Source organism: Rattus norvegicus, chromosome 6 (assembly GCF_021556685.1).
Source record: "Rattus norvegicus strain SHRSP/BbbUtx chromosome 6, alternate assembly SHRSP_T2T, whole genome shotgun sequence".
NCBI classification, from domain to species: domain Eukaryota; kingdom Metazoa; phylum Chordata; class Mammalia; order Rodentia; family Muridae; genus Rattus; species Rattus norvegicus.
Window position 1 is genome coordinate 41,398,076 of NC_141539.1, and position 11,368 is coordinate 41,409,443.

General features: G+C 40.6%; 1 protein-coding gene across 4 annotated transcripts in view; it reads left to right on the forward strand.

The window, feature by feature from the left end:
* The window catches only part of Cyria (CYFIP related Rac1 interactor A), a 108,837-nt gene extending 104,797 nt beyond the window's left edge, over nucleotides 1–4,040 (forward strand). For 3 of the 4 annotated variants that reach the window (XM_087552593.1, XM_087552595.1, XM_087552594.1), the window contains one exon: nucleotides 437–4,040. In XM_087552593.1, the coding sequence (XP_087408719.1) occupies nucleotides 437–500 (64 nt within the window). In that variant the 3' untranslated portion in view covers nucleotides 501–4,040. The remainder of the gene's footprint in view (nucleotides 1–436) is intronic. The other variant, NM_001106718.2, reaches the window with a different exon arrangement.
* Nucleotides 4,041–11,368: the final 7,328 nt, after the last annotated feature.

The following is an 11,368-nucleotide window of genomic DNA, read 5'->3' on the forward strand; positions in this document are numbered from 1 at the left end:
TCAGCTGGTCAGCCTCAAAGGACAAAATGCTGAAGTAGGTGCTGTGAACTTTATCTCCTCGAGAATGAGGTCAATGGTGTCTCCTTGGTGTAATCGTCTGATGAGATTTTTTTTAATGACTTTAATGATCCTCACACAAGAGGAATCAAATACCAAAGCTGATTAGAAGCTTAGCGTTGTGCTGTGTGCTTATAATCTCAGCCATAGGGAGGCTGAGACAGGAGGACTTCCATGAGTTTAAGGCCATTATGGGTGACAGAGTGAGGGCAATGTCAGCCTGCGGTACACAGCAAAACTAATTAATCAAGAACCTGCAGGGAATAAACAGAAGGAACATCAAAATATGAGTCTTTGTCTAAGAAAATGAGCCCATGTTTTTTTATGGACAAGTTTTAATGAGGCAAGCCCTGACATCGAACTCTCTTTCCCCATTTAGGTTCACTACAAAGCACTTGAATGATGAATCGACTTCCAAACAGATTCGAGCGATGCTTCAGTAGAACCCTGCTCAGAGAGGAGGATCTGTGCTGACCTCAGATGTATATGTTTACATAATTTAATACAGATTGATGTTAATACTTGTGTATTTACATAACCATTTCCTTCTTGTCACTGAAATATATGGACCTTAATTTGTATCCTGACTGATTCAACCCAGCAGAGCATAACTTGACTTGAGAGCCTTACCTTTGATGTCTGAAGTGAAACTCCTTTCTCCAAGGGCCAGATTGGGAAATTTCGACCTTGGCTGCTGGAGTCCAGTAGTGATATATCTGTAACAATCAGAAATTCTTAATCGCTTGTGGTATTGTTTTAATTCTAAGTGTTTTATCTGTCTGGGAGTATAATTTATAGAAACACAAAGTACTTGATTTCCTGTGTCAGCTCAGACACAAGAAACACATGCAACTGTTACCCTGACAGAGAGCAGAGAGAGGAGAAAGTAAGATTAAGAAAACTGCATGTGGAGTGCGGAGCACAAGCTTCTGAGTTCAGCACACACCCCCGCCCTCCTCCTGATGCCTGCAAACATCATGTGCAGCTTTTCTATATGCAGGTGTTTTATTAATCTGAATATTCTCCTTCTGTCTCGGTCTGTGTCCCTTTCATTCCCTTTTAGTATTTGCAAGAGGAAAAATTGGTCTGTGTTTTAATCAACTAATGAGATGGTGGGATAGATAGAAGACTTCTTGCAGGAAGATTGAGACAAGTGAATATTTGAGTATGAGAGAGAGAGAGAGAGAGAGAGAGAGAGAGAGAGAGAGAGAGAGAGCACATAAGGACAGTCATATCTGTGTCAACCCTCTGCTTGCAGGACAGATGAATGAAATTCTGGTTGAGAGGTCATAAATAAGATCAGTCACCTCCCAGGAATCTGCAGAGTTCTAGGTACACCAACCCATCTTAATGAGGAAATACTCATTCTCTATCAAAATGGAGTGTTTGTGTCAGAGCTGAGAACTAAAGCACTTTGTCAATTAGCGGAAAACTGGAGGAATTTGGAGAGAAGAAAACTACTCTCATTGATTACCTGGACTCATGGATTCAGTCCCCATCAGTATGAGTACTTTGGCAAATTCACTTTTAGTCTCTCCTGCCTTATATATAAAATAGACAGTCTTGGGGATGGAGAGGTGGCTCCGTGGTTAAGAGTACTTGTTTCTGTTGCAGAAAACCTGGATTCAATTCCCAGCACCCACATGGTGGCTCATAACTATCCATTACTCCAGTTCTGGGGCACCCAGTACCCCCTTCTGATCTCTGTGGACATCAGGCATGCACACAGTACACTTATAGAAATGCGGGAAAATGCTTATACACATAAAAGAAAATAAATTTTTTAATCGAAAATGGAAGGCTAGTAGGGGCCACTCCACCAACTTTCATGCATAAATTCCAATGAGTATTGCCCCACCCATCTTGATGAATATCAACATTGCCAAGATAGTCATTCTGCCTATAGGTAAGAACTAAATTAGGATGAAGTCTTGAAGCATATTCTGACCTTGAATGAAAAGATATGGGCATACAAGGTGAGTGTACATAGGACTAGATCCCTGAGTATTTCCCACCTTACTCTCTACTCTTTTCCTGTTCACCATGTGGCCTAAGATTAAATACTGTGGAGTGTATGGACCATTGCAGAGAAATTTTCAGTCTAGCCTGTTTTATTACTTGCATATCTCTGCTAGAAGGAGAGACTTTTTCCAAACAACTGATGAATGATAATCCTAGAAGTCAGGTCTAGTTGATTAGGGTGTGATCTCATGTGGTTTGCAACATCCCAAGGCAATGCTTCCAGACTAGGGTGGCCATCCAACATTCTTGTTTGAATCCTCCAATAAAGAGGACACTTGGTTTATTTCAAAACACAAAATGCAGACAAGTGGGAGAACTGGTTTTCCAGTTTATGTCAGTGTAGTCAACAGAGAGGGAAAAGGCCTTGTCACTTGGAGCTTTACCAGCCGAGGAAGTGCAGCCATTGACTAACCTGAGCATACTCACCCAGAGAGAGTCATGCTAGATGGCTTCCATGACCTTGTCAAACCTAGGAATTCCAAAATCCAGAGGAAGCCAGAAAACATGATCCTGTGGAGGTGAGACATTCTCCAATGTTCAACTTTAGGGATTTTCTCTATTTGGCAGCCATAGGCAATGCTTAGTTGGGCAACTCTCAAGTCTATAAGAGCAGAGATGCACAATACATATAAGCATTTGTCCATTTGCCCTTTTCTCAACAGAGGAGATTAGGATTTCAAAGAACAAAGAACTTCCCAGTTTCTGTTGGGCTCTTAAGACATAGACCTGAGCCATGAAGCCAAGCCACGTATCTGCACCATAGCTGCCTCTCAGCTGGCTATATGAGAAAACATTAGGGATCATCTGTCCGATTATACATAGATAAATAAATAAATAAATAAATAAATAAATAAATAGTTTAGGACATTTGTAACTTCTAGTTAGACTTTCTATTAAATGGGACCAAATGTGTGTATGGGTGCTGTCAGTCTGCTTCAGTCCAGCCAGTCCATTGTCTCTAAGATGAGACTCAACAGGACTTGGATTTTGAGAAACCCAGGGTTTAAATAATTGCCTGAGGTCATCAGGGGGACAGACTGAGTGTCTGTGATCACTAACAGGGAGTGGACCTTAAATCCACTCCAGAACTGTTGTGGGAGACCAATTCTCTTAACAGACTGTCCAGTAGACATCAGGAATCCTTGAACAATTTGGTTTTTCTTCCTTTTTCTGTTGTGCTGCATGCACAGATATCCAACACTCATGGGTTGTTTGGGGGAAAGTACTAGTGACGATGTCAATGTTAATAATACTTCATGATTGATATAGCTTTCAAATAAAATGTTTTCTATGACTCAGATATTTAATTTGAGGCAATAAAGAAGATAAAAATGGTGTTTCCCAGCCATGTTGCTACTTTTAGCATGGTAGCTACTCTCAAGGTCACCGAAGCTTTCATAGCAAAAGTTGGGTGGAAAAGGATATTTTTATTTGAGATGACACACTAGAGCCAGCATATTATCTAACAACCATGAAGAAAGTGTTGGGTGTCTTTAAATATTTAGTTAATATATTCCTCATGGACATGAACATACATTCTTAGTTATTATCATGATGCCAAATGAGAATGGCAAGCCTAAGTTCGTGAAACACCATCACAATTAAGTCAAAATAATGCTATGCTTTTGCAAGCGCAAGATAAAGCCTGCTCAATCTAGGGATCCAGTTGTGCAGTAGAGTTCAGACTTCTCATTCAATCTTCTATCGTAGACATCTCTCAAGTGTTCTAGATATTAATAACTAACATTGGAATTTTATCTTTGCCAGCCCCAGCCTTCAGAACTTCATTGTCATAGTACATCTGTAAAAATGGTTGCACATCAGAAGGGGCTTTGAAGCGGTTGTATGTTGTTTGCCGAACTCATTGTAATTTTTTGTTCTTTTGCCTGCATTGCCTCTTTTTGTACAGAACTTTTGAGTGTGAAATGAAAATTAAAGTTTGGTACATACACAGTTTAAAATCATGTTTGTGTATGATGCATAGGGTAAAATGGGTGGCCCCGCACAGAAGTCTGCTCATCCTGCTGTGAGGAAATGACATCATAGTTTCTTCCAACTTGGCATGTAATTCCCCAAGGAGCCTGCTTTTAGAATCATTAAACTCGATGAATCTGAGTCTCCAAGAGGGACCTTCTGTGACAGCTAGTGAAAAGGTCGATTTGGGGTATGAAAGGAAAGGGGATGAGGTCTTTTCTGCAAATTGATAAATTATAAGTGGACATAGACTGGAAAAACTATACAGGAAAGAAAGTTTTGGAGAATCTGAGTGTGTATATATGTATGTGTCTGTCTGTCTGTACTTAACATAAGTTCTGAGAATCATGAGGTAGGGAATAAAGTATGTGTGTACCTGTTAAAAATCAATACAGCTAAATAATATTGGTGAACTTATTTGAACTGTATTCATTAGGTACATTGATTTTCATGCCCAAGTCGAAGTAAAGCAGTGAAGAACCCACTCATCTGACCCATGTGGTGACTCATACACAGTAAATAGAGGGTTTGAGTAGCGTGTCTACCCCTAGATGATCTTCAGAATAGAGAGCTCTGCTTTCTGGTCACATTCAGTCTGGCAGGAGTGTTTTCCCTGCTGTGACTCTTCTCTTCCCTCCATCTGGTTCCCAAATATCTAGAAATGCAGCAATTCCTGAAAATAGGTTCCACAAAATGCCTCCAGAGACTGACCTTTGAAGTAATGCTGCGTAGAATTCTAGATGATTCTTGGAATTTAAGAGTGAGTTTCTTAAGTGGACAATTCTTAGAAACCCTAAGGGTTTCTCTGCAAACTTCAAACACCATGTTTCTGGAAGCCTCTCCTTCCCTACCTCCCTTTTCTAGTTAGTTTTAGGTATTACTTGCTTGCCCCACAATTGGTTTTGTTTCAAGATGAGGGACACATTTTGCTGACCACTCTGAGGCTGCTATTGGTGTCGGTGGTCTAATTTGAGAAACAAAGGGCTCAGTAGCCCCTTCTACCTTGAAGTTCACTTTAAAATAAACATGAAAGTACTTGAGGGAAGCCATCAAAGTATTATCCTCCAAATAACTTTGAAAAATGTCTCCACTTTCTTTGAAAAGAGTCCTCTAACAAGCATGGGGAAGGGAATGTGGTTGATGGTTTTATATGTAAACAGAGATGCAGAGACACAGCCCTTCCACAATGATAACATCAGGTGTACCATCTTTCTTTGCATGTGTTTGAAATCTGCCTGATGATCAAGGCCAATTCTTTCTTTTATTTCCTCCATGGAGTTGTCCATGAATACCCTCCCCCCATCCCTACAGCATGCTAAAAATTCTCTTCTGGATTGTTGCTGCATTTAACTTATTTTCTACTAGATATATGCCATTGCACAGCATTTGGAAATGTATATTTTCTTTATTCACTGAGTCTTGAATTTCTGAGGACAAATAATGAGCCTCTCGGTCAACTGAGTTTAATATAGTCCACTGGTCAGAAGCTTCCTGCTGATGTGAAACTCCAGTGCCTTGAACCCCAGGTGTGTTGAAGTTAACCTTGAGAATTAGTTTACCCAACTTAGGATCCATTCACAGACCTAAATTATCTGCTCACTTGGGCAATCCATTTTATTTCTGGAAGAAATATTTACTTACAGTCAGAATATTTTAACCTCTCTTAAGACAGAAAGCTTGTACCCTATGCCTCATCTGCCAAGAACCCAAATGAGGAAACACACTGGATTTGATTAAAAGTTAGATCAGCTAGACCTGGCACTGAATGCAGCCAGTACACTAAGCGGATAGTCTCAGACAAGGATGATCTTGGGTGAGCATGCTGAATTTGACCCAACCAGAAGACCAACGGACAACAAATCAACTCAGTACAAAATAGATTTGTCAACTTGACACAGTCTGGCGTCATCTAGGATGGGTCTCAATGTTGGAGTGTCTACATTGAGTTGACCTGTACCTGTATGAACGATGTATTATCTTGATTATGTTTATTTGCCTAGGATGACTCAGTCCACTGGGTGGCACCGTTCCCTAGGCAGGGGATTGTATGAGAATGAAAAAATGGGACTGAGCACAAGCAAATAAACATGCATATGTCTATTTCCCCCTGTTCTTGACTGTGGGTGCAATGTGACTAATTTCAGCTTCTAGCACTTTGATATCCCAATACAAAAGGTCTATAACATGTAATTGTGAACTAAAATAAACCTGTCCCCTCCTAAGCTACATTTTTTTTAAGGATATTTTACCACAACAACAAAAATGAAACAGAGATAACGGCTACAAAACTCGGTTCAGCACCTTGGATAGCAGATCATGCACCTTCTAAGAATGTTTGGAATCTAAAATCACCAAGTCTTGTTAGCTATTTCCAGATTGTTTCTAGAAGTCGGAACATTAAAGGTTTGTAACTTTCAAATCTATAGCCACTGGCTAACTGTCAAGGCATTTTTCTTCCTCTTGTGACTTCTGAGCAATCCATAAATAGAATAGAGAGCAGTTGGGACATGCGTAGGAATCATGCTGGCTTTTCACATTTATGGTATGTGGAACTAAGGCAAACTTACAAAAATGGCCTTTCTACTTTCCTCTTCCCTTTTCCTTCCTTTCTTAAAAAAAAATTGGACAAAGTCTTTCTGTGATTCCAGTCTTGCTCACCCCAATTCTGTGCATTACAAATATTCATTCTTAAGCCCTATACCTTTTATTAATTATGATCACAAAGCACAACACACATCCTTTCTACAAGAGTCTCAGAACACTTACTAACTTCTCTGAATTCTGTTTTATTTATCTTTCTTGCCTCTTCCCAAGATCACTAGGTTATAATAGCCCCTCTTTTGGTCTCTTCTGCACGTAGGAGATGACGTTATTGTGGCACATATTTGATAATGTTTGTATCTTTAGCAAGTTTCCTGTAATATGTTGTTAGAGATATTCACTAGCATTCTCCATGGAATGAAGGATAATAGTCAAGTGTTGGTCATATAAAATTAAAGACTTTATTTTATTTCCCTCTTCATTTCACCACCAGGACCCCCCCACCCACCCACGTATTATGAATTTCCACAAATGGGATGACTAAACAATTGGTAGCAATTCTCAGAAGCATTTGTCTATAAAATTCCTTTATGTTTTACAGAACATCATTAATTTCTCATGGTCATTATCATTGTGAAGAAACACTACCAAAGCAAACCCAGGAGTGTGAGACCCAAGGCCTTTCAATAGGCAAACCATCTAAGCTCCCTAGTTCTTTAATCCCTTCATCTAATTTCCTAGGTCCATTTCATTCATCATATGTCAAAGGTGCCATTTCACACTCCTACATACACAGCCCTTCTCAGTTTTCTAGCTTATCATCAGTTTTTCCTATTTTATGTGTGGACACTAATACTGCTTCCTTCTGGCTGGAGTTTATTCTCCCTCCTAATCTGCTATGTAGAGGCCTGGTCATCTTGATAGTATTATTCAGATGTCTTTGAGTCTTTCCATGAGCTGCCTAAGCAAAGTTGGGTATACTTTCCTGTTTCCCCACTTCCTCTCCCTCTTTCCCATCCTTCCTCTCCCTCCCTTCGTCCCTCTCTGTTCTTCCTTTTTCTTATTCCTCCTTCCCTCCTTTCCTTCTGTATATGAAGACTAAAAGCCCAACTGCACCTTTGCTATGACATATATGGTCTTAGTTTGGGTTTTTATTGCCGTGATGAAACACCATGAGCAAAGCTACTTGGGGAGGAAAGGGTTTATCTGGCTTACACTTCTAGATCAAAGTACAGCATTGGAGGAAGTCAGGACAGGAACTCAAACAAGGCTGGAACTTGGAGGTGGGAGCTGATGCAGAGGCCATGAAGGGGTGCTGCTTACTAGTTTTTTCCACATGGCTTGCTCAGCCTGCTTTCTTAAAACAAAAACTAGGATTACCAGCTTAGGGATAGCACCATCCACAACGGGCTGGGTCCTCCCCTATTAATCATTAATTAAGAATGCCTTATACCCAGATCTTACAGAGGCACTTTTCAATTGAGGATACACACACACACACACACACACACACACACACACACACATATATATATATATATATATATATATATATATATATATATATATATATATATATATATCAAACCATGTCAGTGTTCTTGGTTCTAACAACAATGAAGCTTTATCTGTCTACCATTTATCCATAAGTATATAGCCATATATGTGTGTGTATAGGTATATGTCAGTATTTACCTTATATTTTACATTTTTTCCTCTTTATCAAAATAGTAGATTTCCCAAAAGCAATGCCTGTACATAATTTTATTTTGCTAATCTCTAGATTTGCATCATACAATGCGTTTTGAGTCATATTTGAATTTCCTCATCTCACCTACAGCTGAAACACAGACCTTGCCACTAAAAGCAAAGTAACTTCATGCACTTACGCACACTGCAGTCTCACCGGCCATGCTTCCCTGATTATGGATTCACTGACAAGCATTTCTTTTTTTTTTTAAATAAATAAGTAAATGCAACATGGATATAAATGTAGTTTTAAAATGTTATTTTTTTTAAAGATTTATTTATTATATATAAGTACACTGTAGCTGTCTTCAGATACACCAGAAGAGGGCATCAGAACTCTTTACAGATGGTTGTGAGCCACCATGTGGTTGCTGGGAATTGAACTCGTGACCTCTGGAAGAGCAGTCGGGTGCTCTTAACCGCTGAGCCATCTCTCCAGCCCTTAAAATGTTATTTTAAAACATATATCCTCATGCATTTTTATTTTTTTCCATCTTTATTAAATTGGGTATTTCTTATTTACATTCCCTTTCCCGGTTTCCAGGCCAACATCCCCCTAGCCCCTCCCCCTCCCCTTCTATATGGGTGTTCCCCTTCCCATCCTACCCCCATTACCACCCTCCCCCCAAGAATCCCGTTCACTGGGGATCCAGCCTTGGCAGGACCAAGGGCTTCCCTTCCACTGGTGCTCTTACTAGGCTATTCATTGCTACCTATGAGGTCAGAGTCCAGGGTCAGTCCATGTATAATCTTTGGGTAGTGGCTTAGTCCCTGGAAGCTCTGGTTGCTTGGCATTGTTGTTCATATGGGGTCTCGAGCCCCTTCAGCTCTTTCAGTCCTTTCTCTGATTCCTTTAACGGGGGTCCTGTACTTAGTTCAGTGGTTTGCTGCTGGCATTTGCCTATGTATTCGCTGTATTCTGGCTGTGTCTCTCAGGAGAGATCTACATCCAGTTCCTGTCAGCCTGCACCTCTTTGCTTCATCCATCTTACTCATGCATCTTTTTTTTATTTATTTTTTTTATTAACTTGAGTATTTCTTACATACATTTCGAGTGTTATTCCCTTTCCCGGTTTCCGGGCAAACATCCCCCTCCCTCCTCCCCTTTTTATGGGTGTTCCCCTCCCCATCCTCCCCCCCTTGCCGCCCTCCCCCCAACAGTCTAGTTCACTGGGGGTTCAGTCTTAGCAGGACCCAGGGCTTCCCCTTCCACTGGTGCTCTTACTAGGATATTCATTGCTACCTATGAGGTCAGAGTCCAGGGTCAGTCCATGTATAGTCTTTAGGTAGTGGCTTAGTCCCTGGAAGCTCTGGTTGCTTGGCATTGTTGTACATATGGGGTCTCGAGCCCCTTCAAGCTCTTCCAGTTCTTTCCCTGATTCCTTCAACGGGGGTCCTATTCTCAGTTCAGTGGTTTGCTGCTGGCATTCGCCTCTGTGTTTGCTGTATTCTGGCTGTGTCTCTCGGGAGAGATCTACATCCGGCTCCTGTTGGTCTGCACTTCTTTGCTTCATCCATCTTGTCTAATTGGGTGGCTGTATATGTATGGGCCACACGTGGGGCAGGCTCTGAATGGGTGTTCCTTCTGTGTCTGTTTTAATCTTTGCCTCTCTATTCCCTGCCAAGGGTATTCTTGTTCCCCTTTTAAAGAAGGAGTGAAGCATTTACATTTTGATCATCCGTCTTGAGTTTCATTTGTTCTAGGCATCTAGGGTAATTCAAGCATTTGGGCTAATAGCCACTTATCAATGAGTGCATACCATGTGTGTTTTTCTGTGATTGGGTTACCTCACTCAGGATGATATTTTCCAGTTCCGACCATTTGCCTACGAATTTCATAAAGTCATTGTTTTTGATAGCTGAGTAATATCCCATTGTGTAGATGTACCACATTTTCTGTATCCATTCCTCTGTTGAAGGGCATCTGGGTTCTTTCCATTTTCTGGCTATTATAAATAAGGCTGCGATGAACATAGTGGAGCACGTGTCTCTTTTATATGTTGAGGCATCTTTTGGGTATATGCCCAAGAGAGGTATAGCTGGATCCTCAGGCAGTTCAATGTCCAATTTTCTGAGGAACCTCCAGACTGATTTCCAGAATGGTTTTACCAGTCTGCAATCCCACCAACAATGGAGGAGTGTTCCTCCTTCTCTGCATCCTCGCCAGCATCTGCTGTCACCTGAGTTTTTGATCTTAGCCACTCTCACTGGTGTGAGGTGAAATCTCAGGGTTGTTTTGATTTGCATTTCCCTTATGACTAAAGATGTTGAACATTTCTTTAGGTGTTTCTCAGCCATTCGGCATTCCTCAGCTGTGAATTGTTTGTTTAGCTCTGAACCCCATTTTTAATAGGGTTATTTGTCTCCCTGCGGTCTAACTTCTTGAGTTCTTTGTATATTTTGGATATAAGGCCTCTATCTGTTGTAGGATTGGTAAAGATCTTTTCCCAATCTGTTGGTTGCCGTTTTGTCCTAACCACAGTGTCCTTTGCCTTACAGAAGCTTTGCAGTTTCATGAGATCCCATGACAAGCATTTCAGTTTAAGACCTTTACATACAATTTGGAATAGTTGTCAAGAGATTGAGGAGGAAACAAAAATAATGTTTGAAAAATGCCAAAATATTGAAAGTCAAATATTTAAACGTCTGTATTATGGAAAACACTTATTTTTTTATTTTTGTATCTATTTTCCATACATAACTTCAAATTTTTTTGTTTGGTTGATATTGTTGTTCTTCCTATGGGGTTGCAAACCACTTCAGCTTCTTTAGTCCTTTCTCTAACTCCTCCATTGGAGACTCCGTTCTCAGTCCAATGGTTGCCTGTGAACATCCACCTCTGTATTTGTCAGGCTCTGGCAGAGCCTCTCAGGTGACAGCTATATCAGGCTCCTATCATCTTGCTGCTCTTGGCATTTTCAATAGTGTCTGGATCAGAGCTCCCAGGGACTAAACCCCAACAAAAGAGTACACACAGAGCCACCTGCATATGTAGCAGAGGATGGCCTTGTTGGGCATCAATGGG